Genomic DNA, 20,433 nt, shown 5'->3' with positions numbered 1-20,433 from the left:
TCAACGCAAGGTATAAGATTGGGTCATGGAAATGCCTTTCTTTTGAAAAGTGGAAGAAAGGTAGTGATGAAGAGGGGGAAAACCTTCGACCTCGACATTGTAGACAGGTCAGTTTTAGAAATACATATATATATGGAAGTTGAGTATCTGGAAATTAGTTCTCCGACAGCTCTCATTCTCCTTGAAAAATCTGCATGTAACCCCAGGGGCTTAAGTTGTGCGTTGAAGAAATAATAGGCTTTTCCAAATGAGTGTTGTGAGGGAAACCATTACAAGCTCATGTTGGAAACAGAATAGAACAATAAGGATCCAAAAGTAGCTTACGGGGCTTGTCCATGAAGTGTGTGTTGTCACAATCGCAGAGGTGGAGGGGTAAATAGGGACCAGTTACTAAGCCATGTTAGGCCATTTGTTGGTGTTTGGATATAGTTTGTAGGCAATGAGACAGAGTTGAGGGGTCACTGTTTAATTGTAAAGAATTTAGGTCTCCAGAGCTTATCATCTTCAGTTCCACTTAAACTGTTCAAGATTCCTTTTGAATTCATGAGTTGTGATTAGTTTTTGGTTTTGTTTTTTTTTAATCCCAAACTACAAGTGTATGTTTATATAACTTTAGAACAGAGGCTTTTGTTTTAAAATTCATTCCGTAGATGGATATTTGTGAACTCGACCACATAACTAATTATTGTATTCATATTCTTCTTTTAGTGGTCTTTAATGGCTTGTTTACAATCGTATCTAGCCTTAAGGTAATACCCCCAGGAATAATTACTAAATCTGGACCGAATTTATTTGCCTCGTTTGCATTTCTTCAGGTTATTTCTATGAACATGCAAAACCAGATTTGTCTGAGGTTATATCAGGCTAAGATGTCTTCTTCAAATGGTATTTTTTTTATGAAAAGTGAGAATTGAAAGTACCCTAAAGTATGAGAGTGTTTGTTAATTATTTAGACAGCTCTCTAGATTGTAACTTCATTGTTTCCTCCCATGCTTACTAAACATTTGGTTCTCAGTAACTATATATTGAAAGAATGTTTCTTTTATATATTTAAAATATGTTGACCCACATATCAAAATGATAAAACAAATCAAGATGGTTTACTATTTTAGGACCATAGTACACATCAGCTTTCTGACCCAAGCAGAATAAACTTTCCCTCCACCCTGAATTTCTTCCTCTCTCATATACTAGGGGCTACAGTAGGCACATTGACATACCTTATTTCCTTTAACTCTCTGACCATTGGCTTATGTGTGATGTTGCTAGTAACTTGAGTTTGCAGTAATGATTTAGAAACTCTGAAAACATAAAATTTTAATTGACGAGAATGGCAGTTTTAATGGTTGTGGTAGTCTTTGTGGTTGTGTTTTGCGATTGTCTCCAAAGTGTGGGGGAAGGGGTAAGATCTTTTCTAATGTGCAAAGGCCACTTGTTTCTTGCAGTCTTAAATGTATTAGCAAGAGTCTCCATTTAAGATGATAAGCCCAAAGCTGTGTCTCACCAGAAGCTGAGAGTGCTCTTTCGTTTTTTCCTTAGGACCCCTTAGGAAAATACCTGAAACTGTGTTCTAGAGGGCCATGGATAATGAGTGGATCTATACTTAAGTATATAAAGCTTTTAGAAATGAATTTATAACCTCTGCATTTGTTAAAAGTACTGAAATGTGATATATTGGAACTCTATAAGGAATTTTGTCTTACCTTAGGATGGTCTTCACAATACCCTCTACAGTCCCTTCTTACTGGTTATCAGTGCAACTATAATGATGAGCACACTTCTTATGGAGAAACAGGAGCCCCAGTTCCTCCTTTTGGATGCACCTTCTCTTCTGGTAAGGGAACTACTGTATAAGCTAGGTTTGGTCAGAAATGATCTATTTCACTCTAAAGAGGGAAAATATTTTGGGGTGTCTCCCTTTCAAGAAAAAGTAAATTAGATAGATGATAGAGTTTTTCTAATAACTGTTCTCCCCTGATTTATGAAATAGACTTTTCTTAATCTCTATGCATAATTACATATTTCTGCTAAGGGATAAGATTCTTATAGCACCATTTTTTGTTTGTTTGTTTGTTTTTATAACTGATATCCGGAAAGGGTTGCAAAGGTTCAGCCATCATGAAAACTTTTGCCCCTTTTGACCTGTTGGAATCTATCTCTTTCTACAATGCATTGGGGAACATATTAACAGAAATAGAGTACTTGTCCCTGCTGTTAAAAGTTTAAGAAAAGAAAAGTAAAAAATTGTGAAAAGGGAATATAAAATTAATAGGTTCAGCCTGCTGGTGGCTTGTATCGTATGCTTTTATTTGCCATGCCTATATCATATGCTTTTATTTGCTATTGGCCAGTACCACTTTTGTTTTGTTTAATTACCATGCTTGATTCAGCCCTTCTTTAAATAAGAGATTATCTGAGGACTCTCAACCACTGTGCCACCAGGGAAGCCCAAGGATTGGTGTTTTTGAGTCACTTAATTAGGTATTATGGCAAATTTTCAGCCATCTTTTTTTTTTTTTTTTTTTTTGTGGTACGCGGGCCTCTCACTGTTGTGGCCTCTCCCGTTGCGGAGCACAGGCTCCAGACGCGCAGGCTCAGTGGCCATGGCTCACGGGCCTAGCGGCTCTGCGGCATGTGGGATCTTCCTGGACCGGGGCACGAACCCGTGTTCCTTGCATTGGCAGGCGGACTCTCAACCACTGCGCCACCAGGGAATCCCTCAGCCATCTTTAATTCAGAAAAACCTCTCTACCATAGCAGGTGCTATTTGGGTAGAATCATCTTACCTCTTTTCAAATAGATTGTAGTTATTCAGTTAATTTATATTTTGTTGTTTATATAGATTTAAACTCAGCTTTAAATTTTTTTGTGACTCTTTATATATTTTATTCTTTATTTCTTATTTAGCTCCCAATATGGAGCATATACTAGCAGTTGCCAATGAAGAAGGCTTCGTTAGGTTATATAACACAGAATCACAAACCAGTAGAAAGAAGTGCGTCAAAGGTAAGTCGGGGTCTAAAATATCTGTTTGAACATTTTTAATTCATAAAGCCTCAAGGAAGTTACTATTTGAATAAATTCTCAGTGATACTTCTGATTAAGCCTGTTTAGGGGCCAGGCTGAAAGTAAATGGTGGACTGCCTTTCTGTCGATAACTGTTAACGGCAGCAAAGCCTTTACTGAAAGTTAAGAAAAATACATTTTAGAATTAAAAACAGTTTTTCTTTTAAAAAATTAAAATTTGTTATATTATACTTAATGTGGGGAAATGTTGCTTTAAAATATTTATATTGAACAAACATCTTACATACATAAGGCAAAGTTCTACTGACCTTAGGAAGGTAATAATCTGGAACTAGTAAGTCAAGTGTTGAGATAACTAAAGTAAAACAAAGGCTATAGATGATGTAGAGGAAATACAAAGAAAACGCCACAGGTGTCACAAAGAGCTCTTACATATCAAAGAAGGTGAGGAAAATTTTTCATGAAGGATGGGACATTTGAGGCAGACTGTGGTATTTAGACCCATGGAGGTGGAATAGGACACTCCAGGTGGAGGGAAAAGCATTAGTAAAGGCCTAGAGATAGGAAACCATAGGATATAATGAGCATATAGGGAGCGCTCCAGTTTAGTTGGAATAGGATATACAGAGAACAGTAAGAGATAGGGCCAAAGCAAGCAGAATTTTGAATGTCAAACCAAAGTATTTTAAACTCCATTCAGAGAGCATGATGAAGATTTTTGAGAATGTTTTACAAAGATTCCATTTTAGAGAATATATACCCTCATGGAAAACAATCTGATATCAAATGGTAGTTTTATGGGGTAATGAAGGGAATGTGCTATGTGTGCAAGTCCACAAATTCTCTTTGGCCCATGGATCTTAGTGTGCTGACCACTGATCTTTTCACTACAGCTTTCAAGGCACTTCAACAGCTATTGGTATGGCTACCACAAGACATAGTTTAGACAGTTCACATTCACCATTTTCTTTGTTTAGAATGGATGGCTCACTGGAATGCTGTCTTTGACCTGGCCTGGGTCCCTGGTGAACTTAAGCTTGTAAGTGACTTTCATTTTATTGGGATCTGGGTAAACACTGGTAAAGGGTTGCTTTATTAAACTGTGAAACCTTATTTTTGAAAGGTTACAGCAGCAGGTGATCAAACAGCCAAATTTTGGGATGTAAAAGCTGGAGAGCTGATTGGAACATGCAAAGGTCATCAGTGCAGCCTCAAGTCAGTTGCCTTTTCTAAGTTTGAGAAAGGTAGGTATATGCTTACCCTCTTTCATCTCCTTAACCTCTTTCATGGTGAAGTAATAATAAGCTGTAATTGTTTCCACCCTTTCCCCTGTCAAAGTTGCTCCTTTACCTATGTAGATGTTTGAGATTCTTAATATGACTTGGAAACCTCAATGAAATTAAGTTGGATTTTAGTCCCATTCTAATGGATATTATCTCCAGCTTGTCTCTGAAAGTCAAGTGTCTTCAGATAATTTTTTTCTGTAATCTTGCAGATAAGGTAAAAATTCACAAATAGCCACAATCCCTCTGTTCAACTTTGAGTGGCCTTTGAGGTCACAGCCTGTACTGGACACTGATTAACTCCATCTGTAAAATAGTTACTTTAACTCTACTTGTAAAATTTAAATGGAGTATGAGGCTGGGTGGGAAACCTGATAAACTGGACATGATTCTTTACCTAAAAAATTTACCACATAATTACTTTAAATGGCCCAGTTCCCTGGTATGTTTTCAACTGTTACTTACTCACAATCTTTCTATATTTATTTAACTATTATAATGGAGAAGGAAGATTATAAGAAAGAGGGCTATAATACAGAACAGTACTATAGTAGCTGGGGAAAAACTTAGCAGGGGTATCTGAATGAGCTCTTCATTTCTGTGTTTTTTGTTTTCTTTTCTCCTTCCTCCATTTGTTTCTCACTAAATGAGTGAGACAGCAAACGTTCATCTCAAAGAAGTGGCTGATCAATCTGATTTTAATCTCGGAATAATAGAAATAAACAGTATAGTTCCCTTTATCATTAAAAAATATTCTATTTTTAAAAGGAATGTTTTTGTTTATTCACCTGAGCACTCAGGAGTACTAAACTGAGTTGTTGAGCTGGTTTGGACTTTAAAAAAAGGTCAGTTGATTGCTGTTGAGACTGGAACCTTGAAGAGGAAATACATGACATAGTTTTTATCTCTGCATAACTTTTCATTAACACATCTGTTGTATAAAGTTAAGTATGCTTGTGTTCTAGTTTACACTCCTGTGTCAGAGTTCATTGTAAGTTTATAAAAATAATTTAAAGTCATGAAAATGTACTTAAAGTAAATTTGTTTATTTAAAGGGTAATAGAAAAGGGAAACACCGTATCTTTCGGTCCCTTTACTTAATTTTTGAAACTGTGCATTGAATCTATGCCAGTGTGGTCTAGTAGAAAAAGTGGTAACCTTTATCATGGCTCCCAGTAGTTCACAGGTGCCCTAGCGTGAATTAGTCTGGTTGGACACTGCCCCCAAGGCCTCATCGTTTGGTTGCTAAAACACAGATTTTAGGCTCTACCCCCTCAGCCAAGTGTTCTTGTGCAGGACATACTTTTACAGCCATATATAGAAGCCCTGTGTTTTGTTCTGCTTTCTGCCTTTAAATTCTTGGGCAAAGTCATTTTTATCTCCCAGGACCTTCATTTCCAAATTCACAAAAACATTGTAAGCATAAAAATGAAGTGAGGGGCTTCCCTGGTGGCGCAGTGGTTGAGAGTCCGCCTGCCTATGCGGGGGATGCGGGTTCGTGCCCCGGTCCGGGAGGATCCCACATGCTGCCTAGCGGCTGGGCCCGTGAGCCATGGCCGCTGAGCCTGCGCGTCCAGAGCCTGTGCTCCGCAATGGGAGAGGCCACAGCAGTGAGAGGCCCGCGTACAGAAAAAAAAAAAAAAAATGAACTGAGATGTGAATGCACACACACCAAAACAAACAAACACAAAACTGAGGAGCATATAAATGCTTAGTGGGTTGGTTTTTTTGGGGTTTGGTTTTTGGGGGCGGTTTTTTGTAGGTAACGTGGTAGGAAAGATCATGATCCAGTTCTTTCAGCCCTATATGGGCAGAATACAAATAATCCTAAAGGACATAGTTATACTAGTGGAATTTGCCTTCCCTAAATATCTACCACCTGAAAACATGGAAAATGTTTTCATCTCTAATTGTCAGTTGCTCACAGATGTGTGTTTTGTGTGATAAAATGGGTGTTAGAACTTCTAGTGAGTAATTAAAAATAATTATAAGTGTTTTTCTATTTCCCCTCCTACAAACTTATCTTCAAATTTGCACCTTCTTTCTCATTCTTCATTCTCCAGTTTAAGGCGAATCCTTCTTCCTAGAGCACTGGTTCTCAACCTTGACTCATTAGTCACCTAGGGAGGTGTTTTGTTTTGTTTTGTTTTTATTGAAGTATAGTTGATTTACAACGTTGTGTTAATTTCTGCTGTATAGCAAAGTGACTCAGTTATACACATTGGGGAGGTTTTTTAAAATACCAATTAAGTGTGAATCTCTAGGAGGTGGGCCAGGCGTCTATTTTGTTAAAATTCCTCAAGGGATTCCAGTGTGCAGCTAAGGTTAAGAAACATTCTTGATCCTCCCCAAGACCTTATGCTATCACTTACATCCCCACAGCTCCTCTGTCTTCAAGCTTTCCTTCTCTTGGCTCTTTCTCCATAGGAAAAACTCAAGCATATCTGTGGCCCGTCCAGAAAGAAACATCTTAACCTTGTATTCTCCTTCAGCTATCATCCTTTCTTTTTTTTTTTTTTTTTTTTTTTTTGTGGTACGCGGGCCTCTCACTGTTGTGGCCTCTCCCGTTGCGGGACGCACAGGCTCAGCGGCCATGGCTCATGGGCCTAGTCGCTCCGCGGCATGTGGGATCTTCCCGGACTGGGGCACAAACCCGTGTCCCCTGCATCGACAGGCGGACTCTCAACCACTGCGCCACCAGGGAAGCCCAGCTATCATCCTTTCTTATTTCCTATCTCTTCTAAGTTTCTTAAGAGTAATCAAAACCCGGGTAAATGTCCTCATCTCAGTTTGGTTCAATCCATTCCATCTCTCTCTTCCTGAAATCACCCTGCCTTCTACTTGTTCAATATTTGACACTTCCGGCAAGTTATTTTAAAATTCATGAAAATTGTTTTCTTCCTTGGAATCTGTGATACCACTCCCTCTGGTTCTCAGTATTTCTGTTTATTCCTTCATAATTGCTTTTGTGAACTCCACTTCTTTACCTAACTTGAAGTGTTGACATGGCCCAGGATTTGGTATTTGGCCATCTTTTCCTTTCAGTCTGTACCTTCTCCCTGGACAGTTTCATTTATTCCAATTTTGTTTTGTTTTTTGCTCCACTTATATTGAACCAGATTGTATTTCCAGCTTTCACTTTTCCTACAAGCACTTCAAGTTCAGCATACCCAAAACTGAACTCATGATTTCTCCCAGCAGCACCATCCTTCCCCTGTGCTCTAAAATCCTTTCTCTTCAGCCTGAAGAAAGTCCCTTAACATTTCTTGCAGTTCGAGTCTGGTTGTAATTAACCCCCTTTGTTTTCCTTTATATGAAAATGCCTTTATTTCATCTTCACTATTAAAGGATATTTTTGTTGGATATAAAATCCAGGTTGACGGGGTTTTTCCTTTCATTACTTGAAGGTGTTGTTCCAGTGTCTTCCATGGTTTCTGTGGAGAACTCTGGTCATTTGAATCCTTTCCCTGTATGTACTATGTTGTTTCTTCCGACTGCCTTTGGGGTTTTCTGTCTTGGTTTGCAGCAGTTTGACTGTGATGTGTCTAGACATGGTTCCCTGCAAAATTATCCTGTTTGAGGCTTGCTGAGCTTTTTGAATTTGTAAATTTACAAATATGTGTCACTGAATCTGAGAATTTTTCTGCCATGATTTCTTGAAATATTTTTTTCTGCCCAATTTTCTCTCCTGGGACTCCAATTACTCATGTATTAGACTTTTTGAAATTGTCCCATGAATCCTTGAAGCTTTCTTCATCTTTATCAGTTTTCTTAAATTTGAGATATAATTAACACCCCATAAAATTCACCCATTTAATATGTACATTTCACTGGTTTTTAATTTTCTTATAGAGTTTTGCAGCCATCACCACAATCTAAGTTTAGAATGTTTCCATCAACCCAAAAAGAAACCAAAACCTGTTAGCAGTACTTTCCATCTTACCAGCCCTACACAACCACTGAACTACTTTCTCTATATATAATTTGCCTCTTCTGCACCTTCGTATAAATAGAACCACACAATATGTTGTTGGCTTCTTTCGCTTAGCATAATGTTCAATCTTATTTTTCTCTCTTCCTCAGATTGAATGATTTCTGTTGATCTGTCTTCAAGTTCATAGACGTTTTCCTCTGTTCTCTCCATTCTGCTCTTAAGCCTATCCAGTGAATTTTATCATTTCAGAAGTTGTGGGCTTGGGTTCTAAAATTTCCATTTGTTTTCAATAAGTTCTGTTTGTTACTCTGCTGAGATTTCTCATCTTTTCATTGATTATGAGTGTCTCTTTATTTCACTTGACAGTAATATCTGTTTTACAACCAGACCTGATAAATCAACATCTGGGTTGTTTTGAGGCTGGCCTCTGTTGATTTCTTTTCCCTTGAGAATGACGCATTTTCCTGGCTCTGTATATGGCAAGTAACTTAAGATCATACCCTGGGCATTGGGAATGGTGTGTTGGACTCTGAATTCTGTTATGTTGCTCAGGAAAGAGTTGGTGTTTTTGTTTTAACAGGCAGTTAAATCATTTAGACTCAAATAGCATAATGTGAAGGCAGTCAGTTCAGAAGATCGGATCTCAATTCAGTTCTTTAATTTAAGCCTTAGTTGGAAGCTGCTTTTAGCTATCCTATGCACATATGGTTTGGGGGTCAGCCAGAGACTTGAGCTAAGTTTAAACACAGAATTAGGGTTTCCCTTTCTCTGCTGTCTCCAGGCTTCCCCACTTCCTCTGGCAGCTCTTCTTGCCCCTGTCCTCTTTTCCTAATTCCTCTGGCTTGAAAGATGGTCATTTGTTGGCCCTTTGGCTGCCTGGTTCTGATGCTACAACTGTGGCTGCCCTCAAGGTAAAACCACAAAAAATCAGGAACTTACCCTAGGCCAGTCACTTGCTTCAGGTGTTGACTCCCTTACAAAAATTGTATGTTTTTGGTCAATCTGTATGACCCTCAAGTAGCTGTTTTTTGTATTTTGACCAGAACACTTATCAAATTAATCCACCTACAATTTGATAAGTGCTCCCTCTTTCATACAGGAAGCAGAATTTTTTGGTTTAATTTTAAAGAATAAAGTATGACAGATAAACTGGAGTTCCCTGTGTTCCCTCTCCTGATCTCACCGCTCTCCTTCCATCCCCAGAGGCAACGCCTTTCACAAAGTTTATGTGGATGTGGTTTGTATCTTTATACTGAGACAATACAGCTTGGAGGTTTGGAATATGGGCTCTGGATACATACTGCCAAAAATAATAACCTTTGCAAGTTACATATCCTCCCTATGCCTTAGTTTTGCTTATCTGTAAAATGGGGATAATAATTCCCATCTAATAGGGTTGATAACAAGGATTGAGGTCATTTATAAAAAAGCACTTAGGATAGTGTCTAAAACTTAATAAGCACTCAGTATATTTTGGTTATTGCTTATTTATCATTATTCTTACTACAACTTTATAGTATAGTATTTCATGTGGTTTTAAAGAAAATTTACAGAGAGGGATTATTCTATCAAGTTTTTGCTCAACATAAGCATTTTGAGTTCTTTATAATCCTTTCCCTTCACAGCTTTGTTTTCTTATTTGTGTTGAGCTATATATTTTTATCATTTTTAATCTCCAGGGCCAATTACAGTACCTAGCATATAATAGAGACTCTAGGAAATTTAAATTGAAATATATGTGTCACTGACTGGTTTTGTTAACTTCTTGATAAACTGTTTATGTGTCTGCAGCTGTCTTCTGTACAGGTGGAAGAGATGGCAACATTATGGTCTGGGACACCAGGTGCAACAAAAAAGGTAATCTAGTTCCATTTTAAGTTTGATATATGTGGGATTGCCCCATAATAATTCTGAATGAAAGAATCAACTGTTTCACCTGATTACCACCAGGGGGCACATGTTCATAAACCCCAATTCTGCTCTGTTCAGTTCTCAGGATCTTAGTGATTGTTTTAAGTATTACCCTCCATATTTACCTCATATTGTCTTCTGAACTATAATGCCATTTACCTAAATTATTGATGGAATTGTAATTATTAGTACATGATCTTTTATTTTAATTTTAAAAATTTGGGAACTTTTAAGAATTGGATTAAATATAATTATACTCATATTGCCCCATGATACCATTAAGCAGAAAGCAATGATCATCTCCCTGCTTCACTTTTTTGTAAAAACATTATTTTTAATAGACTATTTTTTAGAGCAATTTTAGATACACAGCAAAATTGAACAGAATGTACAAAGAGTTCTCTCCGTACTGATATACCTCCTGTCCCCACACAGCCTCTCCCACTGTCGACATGTCCAACATCCAACCAGAGTTGGACATTTGTTACGATTGGTGAACCTACTCTGACACATCATTATCACCCAGTGTCCGTCTGTACTTTACATTATGGTTCACTCTTGGTATTATACATTCTCTTGGTTGTGACAAACATATAGTGACATATACCTACCATTATAGTATCATACAGAATAGTTTCTCTGCCCTAAAAGTCCTCTGTGCTCTACCTATTCATCCTGCACGCCCCCCAACCTCTAGCAATCACTGATCTTTTACTATCTCCATGGTTTTGTTCCCAGAATGTCATATAATTGGAATCATACAGTATGTAACCTTTTCAGATTGCCTTCTCTCACTTAGTAATACGTATTTAAGGTCTGTTTATGGCTTGTTATCTCATTTTTTTTTAGCACAGAATAATATATCATTGTCTACATATGCCACAGTTTTATTCATACATTCCCCTACTGAAGGATATCTTTGTTGCTTCCAAGTTTTGGCAGTTATGAATAAAGCTGCTATAAATATCCATGTGTTTATTTCCTTTTTATACATCATAATCTCACCACAAGAGATGTAGTACAGTAGCCCTGCTGGCTTCTAATTTCACTAATTTAATAAAGAATATAATTAATTTTGACATCTTATATATAAATGTTACATTCAGCATGGGAATAAAGTTCTGAAACCTAAACCATTTACCTTGGAATATTTTTCAGATGGATTTTATAGGCAAGTGAATCAAATCAGTGGAGCTCACAATACCTTAGACAAGCAAACCCCTTCAAAACCTAAGAAGAAACAGAATTCAAAAGGGCTTGCTCCTTCTGTGGTAAGGTTTTATAACTGTATACATGTGTGCAGATCTTGACAGTAGCATAGAGTCTCATTTTAGGGAATTCGTTGGGCATAAAATAGGAGCTAGAGATTCAGTCAATGAATGAGAATCTTCATTTCCTCTTGATGTCACTGGTTTATTGCTTAATACCAGTTCAGTACCTATGGTACTGGTACTCAAACTCTAGTGTGCAACAGAGTCACTTGGGGAATATGTTAAAAATTCAATTTCCTGAGACTCATCCCTAGAGATCTCCATGCATACACATCATCTACAGTATGATGTGATTCATTAGGAAAGGGAGATGGGTAGTTTGAAGAAGCATATTAAGTACCATGATACAGTATTCTGTAGGGGAAAGGAATCTCTGTTGTTGTTTTCATAATACAAACTGCAGAAAAGATATGGGCTTTTTATTATTTTTGTTTTTTAATATTTGGCAAAAGATTATAAAATATTTTGAGAAATATTGGGGTAAAATACAGTACCTCTTTAGCATATTATAGTCAAAGCTCAAACAATGCCCATAATACAGCTTTTTTCTTTAAGAAAAATCACCAGTGTTCTTACTTGAATTTGTCTATTTTTCTAGTATTCTTGGTGTATAGAGTCTTAGTTAATATTTTGGGGACGTGTGGTTGCTAGAACATTAGGACTTAAAATTACATGGGCATGAATGGAAACTGACAGGGTTATTAGCATGTGATTTTTGGAGGCCAGATGAAGTTAAAATGAGTAACATTTCAGACTTTTCATCAGATTCTTAGCCAAGAAAACTTAACAGCAATTAGGAGGTAAAACTCTACTAGCTCCTTTAGGGTTTTCATAGCATGTAACCATCTTTCGTTCACAATTCTTTAGACACTCGTATATGACAATCTGGATAGACGGCAACATTTTATAGATGAAACAGGTACAGGTTAAATGAGGTTCCTAAGGATAGACAGTAGGGATGATTTCAAATAGAGCTAGTAGACTTAGACAAGTACTAAAATCTTGTGTTAATCACCAGTTTTTTCTTGAATATGAGTCAAAGTGTTCATACTATGTAATATAACATGATGTTTAGGTCACTTCCTTGCTAAAATTACTTCTTGGTCTGCATATATATCTGACTAGGATTATTGGAAGGGCAAGATCTAGTCATACTCAGTTTAGGGGAAAAAGCCATCATTTTAGCGCCTTGGTCTCTTGATAGTGAAGATTGTTATAGCCAAAATAGGATTTCCTTCTTTTCTTTTTCTTCCTTGTGCTGTAGGATTTCCAGCAGAGTGTTACTGTGGTCCTCTTTCAAGATGAGAATACATTAGTCTCAGCAGGAGCCGTGGATGGGTAAGACGAGTCTTTATTTCTTGGTTCTTTTGGTGAGCTGTCTTTCATGAACTGGGATGGGGAAGTCACCTAGACCCATTATAATTCAATGTGTGTGCTTTTAACTTTCAACATAGTGAGTACCCAGCTGAGAAGAGGAATTACAGATCACACTGGAAAATATCTAGTTAGGACTCTTGCTCAAATAATTAAATGAGATAATGTATCACACTTAGCACATTTCTAGCACATAGGAGGAGTGTTGGCTGCTGCTGCTATTATAGAGAAGCTGGCTGGGTAACTTGCTTGTCTGTGCAGTGTAATTTAATCAAGGATTCTTATTTTGAGGAGCAAAATTTCTGTTACAGGCATATATCAGAGATATTGCAGGTTTGGTTCCAGACCACTGCAATAAAGCTAATATCACAAAAAAGGGAGTCACACGAATTTTTTTGGTTTCCCAGTATATATAAAAGTTATATTTATATTATGCTGTATTTATATTAGTATATTATAGTTTATTATATTACTATATAGTTATATTTACATTGTAGTCTACTAAGTGTGTGATAGCATTATGTCTAAAATAATCAATATACAGACCTTAATACAAAAATATTTGATTGCTAAAAAATGCCAAAATAATTAAAATAGTAGCATCAAAGATCACCAATCACAGATCACTATAACAAATATAATAATGATGAAAAAGTTTGAAGCATTGGGAGAATTAGCAAAATGTGGCACAGAAACATGAAGTGAGAAGATGCTTTTGGAAAAATGGCACCTATAGACTTGCCACAAACCTTCAATTCGTAAAAGAACGCAATATCTGTAAAGCACAATAAAGCAAAGCACAGTAAAATGAGGTATGCCTGTATTTTTGATTTTGTCTTTTCTGGTTTAGTAATATCCTAAAAGGAGGAATATGATTCTGGACATGTAACTGGCATTTCTGGGAGCAATCTAACTAGATTGATAGGCCTAAAGACTTTCACATACTTTCCTTCTATGATTGCTCTGAATTTTTGGCTTCCAAATAAGTTTGTGATACTTCTTGATTGTTTGCTTTGTTGGAATTTAAGTTCATTGAGTATAGGGGCTCTTTTTAAAATTCTCTTCTTTGCCCCGTTTTTGCCCCTATCTCCCAAGACATCCCTCCCTTCAAAAGTTTTAATTTTAAAATATGATGGCTTAATAAACTAGAGTTTCTATTGTGTCCTCTGGACACTTAAACTCTTCTGTGGACTGAATTCTCAGGCACAAATGTAGAATTATCTAAAGGTTATTAGTTATATTTGTAAATGGCTGTGAAAGCTTTGCTTCCAAGGATACTTCCCTTTTATAACCAAGCTTGTGTTTTCAAGTTGCCTACAAAGTAGATGTAGAAGATTAAGAAAATTATTCCAATAGATGAAATGAAAAAATACTTTATTTCACAGGAAAATTTGTTTAGACTAGATTACTTAAGGAGTTAATATATGAAGATATAACCATAGGGACAGAGCTTAACACTTAATGATGTCAGAAGTTACATGCAGAATGTTAAAGGCTTAGGAAGTGCTTTTTTTCTGAAAACAATGAAACAATGACTATCAGCAGTCAACCTTCATCTTCCTTTTCCGCTCCCTTGAAGTAAACTCAGGGCAACCCATCAGTGGGTCAGATCACATCTGTTTCCATTCTGCCAGAATTGTTAGCCTGACGCTGGAGACAAGAGTATGAGATAGTTCAATCTGTTTCCCAATGACATATCCTCACTGTACCTGGTTGATGTGCCAGAGGAATTAGATTAAAAGTCATTTCACATTCATATGTAGTTGAAACTGATTGGTGTTGGAGAAAGACTATAAAATAACTATTTCTTTACCTTGGTTTTTAGGGTAATCAAAATATGGGATTTACGTAAGAATTATACTGCTTATCGGCAAGAACCTATAGCATCCAAGTCTTTCCTATACCCAGGTAGCAGCACTCGAAAACTAGGTAAGCCTTTGCGTATTCATTAGGACTTTTTTGTAGGGCTTTTTTGGATATGTAAGTTTTGTTAAAATTTTTAAAGTAACTATCAAGCTAGTTTTCAGCAACTATTATTCTCTGTTGACTTGAGAAGCTAATATATGGAAGTATCTTTTTGAAGTTTCAAAAGATAGAAACTCCTAAGAATAATTTTGGTTTGTATATACTTTAGGGAAGAAGAATTCTGATGATTCTTGTGAAATGATCTAAAAAGATCATTTTCACCTCAGTTCTACTCTCCTTCATCAGCACATGCTAACTAAAGTTTCCTTTTTCTAGGATACTCAAGTCTGATTTTGGATTCTACTGGCTCTACTTTATTTGCTAACTGCACAGATGACAACATCTACATGTTCAATATGACTGGATTAAAGACTTCTCCAGGTAGGAGCTTAGTCACTCAGATTCTCTTTCCTGGAAACTAATAGGGTTTTTTTTGTTAATGAGAATTTAATGTTGATTTTTTTTTTTTTCCTGTACCAAATTTATGAAGACATATAAGGACTTTGGGGTCTTCGATTAGTTCCAGTGATGTTTTTATAGATGTATTTACCTTGTGATGATTTCACAAGTGAACAGAATCCTGCTCTGTGTGGTAACTTAATAGTCTCTCCCAAAATTATACCCCTTTGGGTATACTTAAAATTATCTCAATTTTTGTGGGATAGAGAAGGTTGTTCTGCCCGGGTTTTGTCCTATTTGGGAACTGTTCATTAAAATTAGGGGACCTCTGGATGTTTTCCCTAACCTCACCTTTTTATTTTTCTTCAAGAAAATTATAAGTGGAATCTGACTTTAAAGCTGATAAATAACATTTTAAAAAATCAAAGTTTTTCAAGCATACTCTAAGAGGGTTATTTGAATTTCATCATTTTAAGAACATTATCAATTATTTAAGCAAGCTGCATATTTTGTAACCTACTTCTCAGGTATAGCTCTGTCAGAAACTGACTTTGAATTCTATAACCAATCCCTAGAGCTACCCAGTTCCCAGTAAAGTAAGATGTGTTGATAAAAAAGAAATCTTAAAATTGTACAGAATTTAGCTGGGCTCTTAGAGAAGTTTCTAAAGACTGACCCCTAGCCATTGTTAGGACTTTGGTATCTGTGGCAGTTACCCAATTGGTATTCAGTGCCCTGGGTTAGGTCTGACGTTGTCTAAACAAGAATAAGAGTATTTGGAAAAGGGAAGAGGTTTTATAACTTTGCTTGCTGTCTTCGTGAATGGAATTAGAACTTGGACAACTTCTAATTTATTTAGCCGTATAAAACAGACTCTTTCAAATTTTTCCCTAAAAGATAAAAGCCTAATTATATTATTAGATGTCCAAGAGCTCTTTCTGTATCATTTTGTTATAGTGTGGCACCAAAAGGGGCTTTGAATTTAGTTGTCCTTCTGCCATTAAAACAAATATGCCCAAGGCCACTTTACTAATAATTTAGTAACCTTTTTCCTGTGCTCCTGAAATAATTTGATTGGCTCTCATATATAGATAGGTAGGTAGGTAGATACATAGGTATGTTCCTTAGAAATTGAAAGACAGACGTGTGTGTGTGTGTGTGTGTGTGTGTGTGTGTGTGTGTGTGTGTGTGTGACACATCTGGTAATTGCTCGTCTTTTTCAAAACTTTAGAAAGGGTCCTGGACTCAATACTTGATCTCCTATACTTTTAATTCACAGCATTTTATTACACTAAGTGATGTTCATAAAGATGACTCTGAAGCACTTTAATGAAGATTTTAAAAGCCCGAACTGTCAAAGATTAAATTAAACTAATTAAAGCCAATACAGGTTTTAGAAGGATTTTTCACATGGTTTGAAACATTTACTGTGTACTTTATGTTGGCTTTCTTAGACCAGCAGAGGGCAATGAATACTTACGAGTTTAGTGGGAAATTTGGTCTATAGTTTTCCATTCGTAGCTAAGAGTTGAGAAAGATGAACAATTGTAGTTTTGGAGTTGTAGTCAGAATAAAGGAGCCTGTTTATTTTGTGGGGATTTATCTATCATAGTTGCTCTATAATATGTGTATCTGAATTGATTCATATCCTGCTTAACTTTCACAATAATAGTATTTGATATGGGGGTTATTTGATGTGCAGGCTTTTTCTTAAAGGCCTATAAATACAAAGTTTTTTTCCAGTGTTATTCTAGCAAAAGGAAGGGATTTTTGTGAGTACTTACAGAAAGCTGTTAAGTCCCTTAATAATTCTTTTTTCCCCTCCAGTAGAAGATTGGAGTGAAATATTTTTTCCTGCCTAAATATATCCTTAAATTTTCTAATGACTGAGATTTTTTTCTTTTATTTCCTAGTAGTATTCTGATGCCAGAGGCCTCAGGTTTTGGTCTCCTTAGGATAAAAGAACTTGTCAAGTACGTTATGCTAGATTGGATAGTGAGAAGTCTAAACCTAACCTAGTTGGAGTATCTTACATATGAATATATAGCTTACCCCACTTCAGCCTATTTAAAGTGCTAGATTTAAGGTTACCACATCTCAGATAAGCTATCCATAAATCTTAACTCTCCTTTCATTGATTTTTACCTGTTCATACAACAAATGTTTGAAGATCTCCTCTGTTCAAAGCATTATAAGAAAACGATATTTATGAAATTTATCCTTAAGATAAGTCTAAGAGGAGGAAAGATGAATGTTTAATGCAACGGAAGAAACCTAGCCTAGGGTGGGGAGAGAGGGTCTAATAAAGGCACTTTACTAAAGGATTGGACCCCAGCTCCATTCTTGTCCTTTAAGAATATTTTTCATCACTTTCTTCTCTACAGCCAGTTCCATACCAAGTATTTGGGTTTAGATTGTGAGATTGGGTGTAATATAAAGCCTCTTTCTAGGATTTCCATTCTTTCCCTGCCAATGTCCAGTTCTTTTTTATTTGGTGACTAGCTTGACCATCTGCTTCAGTAATCAGTACACTAATAAAACTTGTTAGAACATGTATACTCCTCATTTATTTGAAAACTGGAAATAACAAGAGCCAAGTAATTTGATTTTTTTTCCTCTGGCAGTGGCTATCTTCAATGGACATCAGAACTCTACCTTTTATGTTAAGTCCAGTATTAGTCCGGATGACCAGTTTTTAGTCAGTGGCTCAAGTGATGAAGCTGCCTACATCTGGAAGGTAAGTTACCGAACTTTCCCCATAAAGGTGAGGCTGAAGTATTCTTGCAAATATTTCTTCTGTCCAAGATGAGGTAAGGTTAATGTAAACACATACTTTAACTTTTCTGTATCAGATGTTTAGTAAAAATTGCTTCTTGCCTCTTAATATAGCCAAAACTTCACTCTGATTCTGACAGAAGATATCACACTTTCATGGTCAGCTTCTCAGAAATTGACAATCCATATCCTCCAACAGTTTTACAGATTATCAGGAAGTTGAGAATTCAGAAGACTGGAAAGAATCTTAAATACTTTGCCCTGCTTCCTGGAAAAACATGCTGTTCTGCCTTTCTGCCCTGTGTTTTCAAACTCTCATTCAAAACACAGTGTTTGGATACTAGAATCCTACCCCCTAATCACACTTGCAAAAAACACTCACTCAAAAATATTCATATAATAATTGTGTTCTTTAGTCTCCTCTAAGTGGCCAATCTTCAGGCTATTGAAATAGATGTGGTTGCTTTGTTAGTTTTGTACATCTTTAATAGCATTATTTATTCATTTATTTATTTATTTTACAGATTTCCCATTTCTGTTACAGAAATTTATAATTTCTTTTTTTACATTTTAAATAAACAGTGGTTCTAAAGTGACTACTCTAGGCTAAGAAACTTAATGCTGTCAATTTGAAGTCAAGTGGAGAAAATTGAAATATGAGTAGCACTTGCTGACCACTGGAAAATGTCTCTTGTGGAATAATTAATTATAGAAATGTCTGAGTTCAGAGAAAGAATAAGAGCATTAAGGCATTGTTTTCCTAGGGCTAGAAATTATTATCTTCCAGATTGCCCTACAATGTCATAAACTTCCTTGATATTGGTGAATTGAATGATCAGAGTTCACACATTTTGGATTTTAGAGTCATAATGTCTAAAACTTCATAGACCTATAGGTTCAATATTATCAAATTCCTTCTCAGGAGGAAATTGTATCATTCTTAGTACTGCCAATCTGTAGAAAGTCATATCTTTAATGCAGGGCAGGGATAGATCCTGTCATGTATGAAGCATAATTCTTCAGCTTAATTTCATCTGGTCCTGAGGGAGGTACTAAAAAATGCTTTTTCTATATACCTCTAGGTTTGCAACTCTAGTTGCAAAAATGCAACACTACCTTATCAAAAGCTTTAGTAACAATAACCTAGATGGTCACAAGGTGGAGATACTGTTCTATCCAAGATGCCTTTGTGTTGACCTTACCTCTTTTTCTTCAAGCACATTTGTTATATTTTTAAAATGAAAAATTTGCTTATAAAATATACAGTTGAGAACTCCCTCTTATGGTAAGAGTTTTTGCATAGCTTCCTGTCTATAAAATTCTTCTGACTTGAGCTTTAAACTTTATGTGACTAGCACTAATGTTTCTGTCTCATAATCTGGTCTTATGCTGTGTATTTATTGTCTTTTGGTTTTCCCTTTCCCCTTCCCTCAACTGTTTTACCTACATTTCCCTTCTCTACTATGGTTCCCAACTTAGTTAGAGGATTTTATTCCTACCAAGGTCTGTATCTTTTTAAGTTTTTTCTTAAAAACAAAATTTCAGACATACCAAAAAGTATAATAAAGGATTATGCAAAAAAAAAAACTTTAGGCACTGATCATTTTTTTAAATCATTTAAAATCAGCTTCTTAATTATATATATATATAAAATTATATATTATGTATGTGTATATGTATAGTCTTATTGCCAATTCTTCAATTTATTTGTTTTCTGTGTTTTGTTTTTTTCTTTTTATTGCCAAGCCTTAAAGTTCCTCCCTAGCTCTAGTACAAATGCTTGCTTTTTTTTTTTTCCTTCTTGGTTTCAGGAAATCAGGGTTGAGGGTTGCTTCCTCTCTTTAAAGACATGAAGTAAAGATACTTGGTGGTTCATTAGTAACCCATTTCAGGCATTCAATCAGTAGGTATCACACACATGGATGACCCTTTCTGAATTCTAGGCTGGGTCACATGTCGGTGCTGAATGATGTGGTTCAAACATGATGTTCTCCTGCCTGTCCCTCAGTGTGCAGGTTCTGATATTTGAGATCCTGGCAAACTTACTGCTCCTAAAATTGAATGTGCCTAGTGAGGTGGCTCAGTTTCTCTTTTCCATGATAAGGAAAAGTGGGAGGGGTGTAGTTTAAAAAAAATTGCACACAAGCTGAGTATTCAGGCTGTTAGGTCAGAATTCTCTCAGGTGTTAGGATTCTCCTATGCCAAAAAAGCCCATGGGCCCAAGAAAACAGGGTGAAAGAAGGGAATTTTAGATCTCAAGACAGAAGAGAATGGCCTTTTAATCCTCACCACTGGCCAGCAAAGAGGAGATGTAACATAATTAGACTTCCTGACACTGAGGCCTAAGACTTAAGAATTAAAAGATTTAATATTATGTTATTTTTCTTTTTTAATTTCCTACCCCCTGTCCTCCTCTCACCCCTACCCACCTCCCCTTCCCTGGTTCATTTCTGATAGAGACACTGAATAGTATTGAAGTGGTTATAAATAAACT

At 36.3% G+C, this 20,433-nt stretch overlaps 1 protein-coding gene across 5 annotated transcripts in view; it reads left to right on the top strand.

The window, feature by feature from the left end:
- The window catches only part of DTL (denticleless E3 ubiquitin protein ligase homolog), a 40,399-nt gene that overhangs the window by 3,322 nt on the left and 16,644 nt on the right, over positions 1–20,433 (top strand). For all 5 annotated transcript variants that reach the window (XM_067729023.1, XM_067729025.1, XM_067729024.1 and 2 more), the window contains exons 2-11: positions 1,709–1,834; positions 2,908–3,006; positions 4,005–4,066; positions 4,151–4,271; positions 10,036–10,101; positions 11,314–11,426; positions 12,691–12,764; positions 14,626–14,729; positions 15,042–15,146; positions 17,789–17,901. In XM_067729023.1, coding sequence (XP_067585124.1) covers positions 1,709–1,834; positions 2,908–3,006; positions 4,005–4,066; positions 4,151–4,271; positions 10,036–10,101; positions 11,314–11,426; positions 12,691–12,764; positions 14,626–14,729; positions 15,042–15,146; positions 17,789–17,901 — 983 coding nt within the window. The remainder of the gene's footprint in view (positions 1–1,708; positions 1,835–2,907; positions 3,007–4,004; positions 4,067–4,150; positions 4,272–10,035; positions 10,102–11,313; positions 11,427–12,690; positions 12,765–14,625; positions 14,730–15,041; positions 15,147–17,788; positions 17,902–20,433) is intronic.

This window comes from Pseudorca crassidens, chromosome 2, assembly GCF_039906515.1.
Source record: "Pseudorca crassidens isolate mPseCra1 chromosome 2, mPseCra1.hap1, whole genome shotgun sequence".
Taxonomy (NCBI): Eukaryota; Metazoa; Chordata; class Mammalia; order Artiodactyla; family Delphinidae; genus Pseudorca; species Pseudorca crassidens.
Note: the sequence above shows the minus strand (reverse complement) of the source record. Positions and strands in the feature narration are given on the sequence as shown.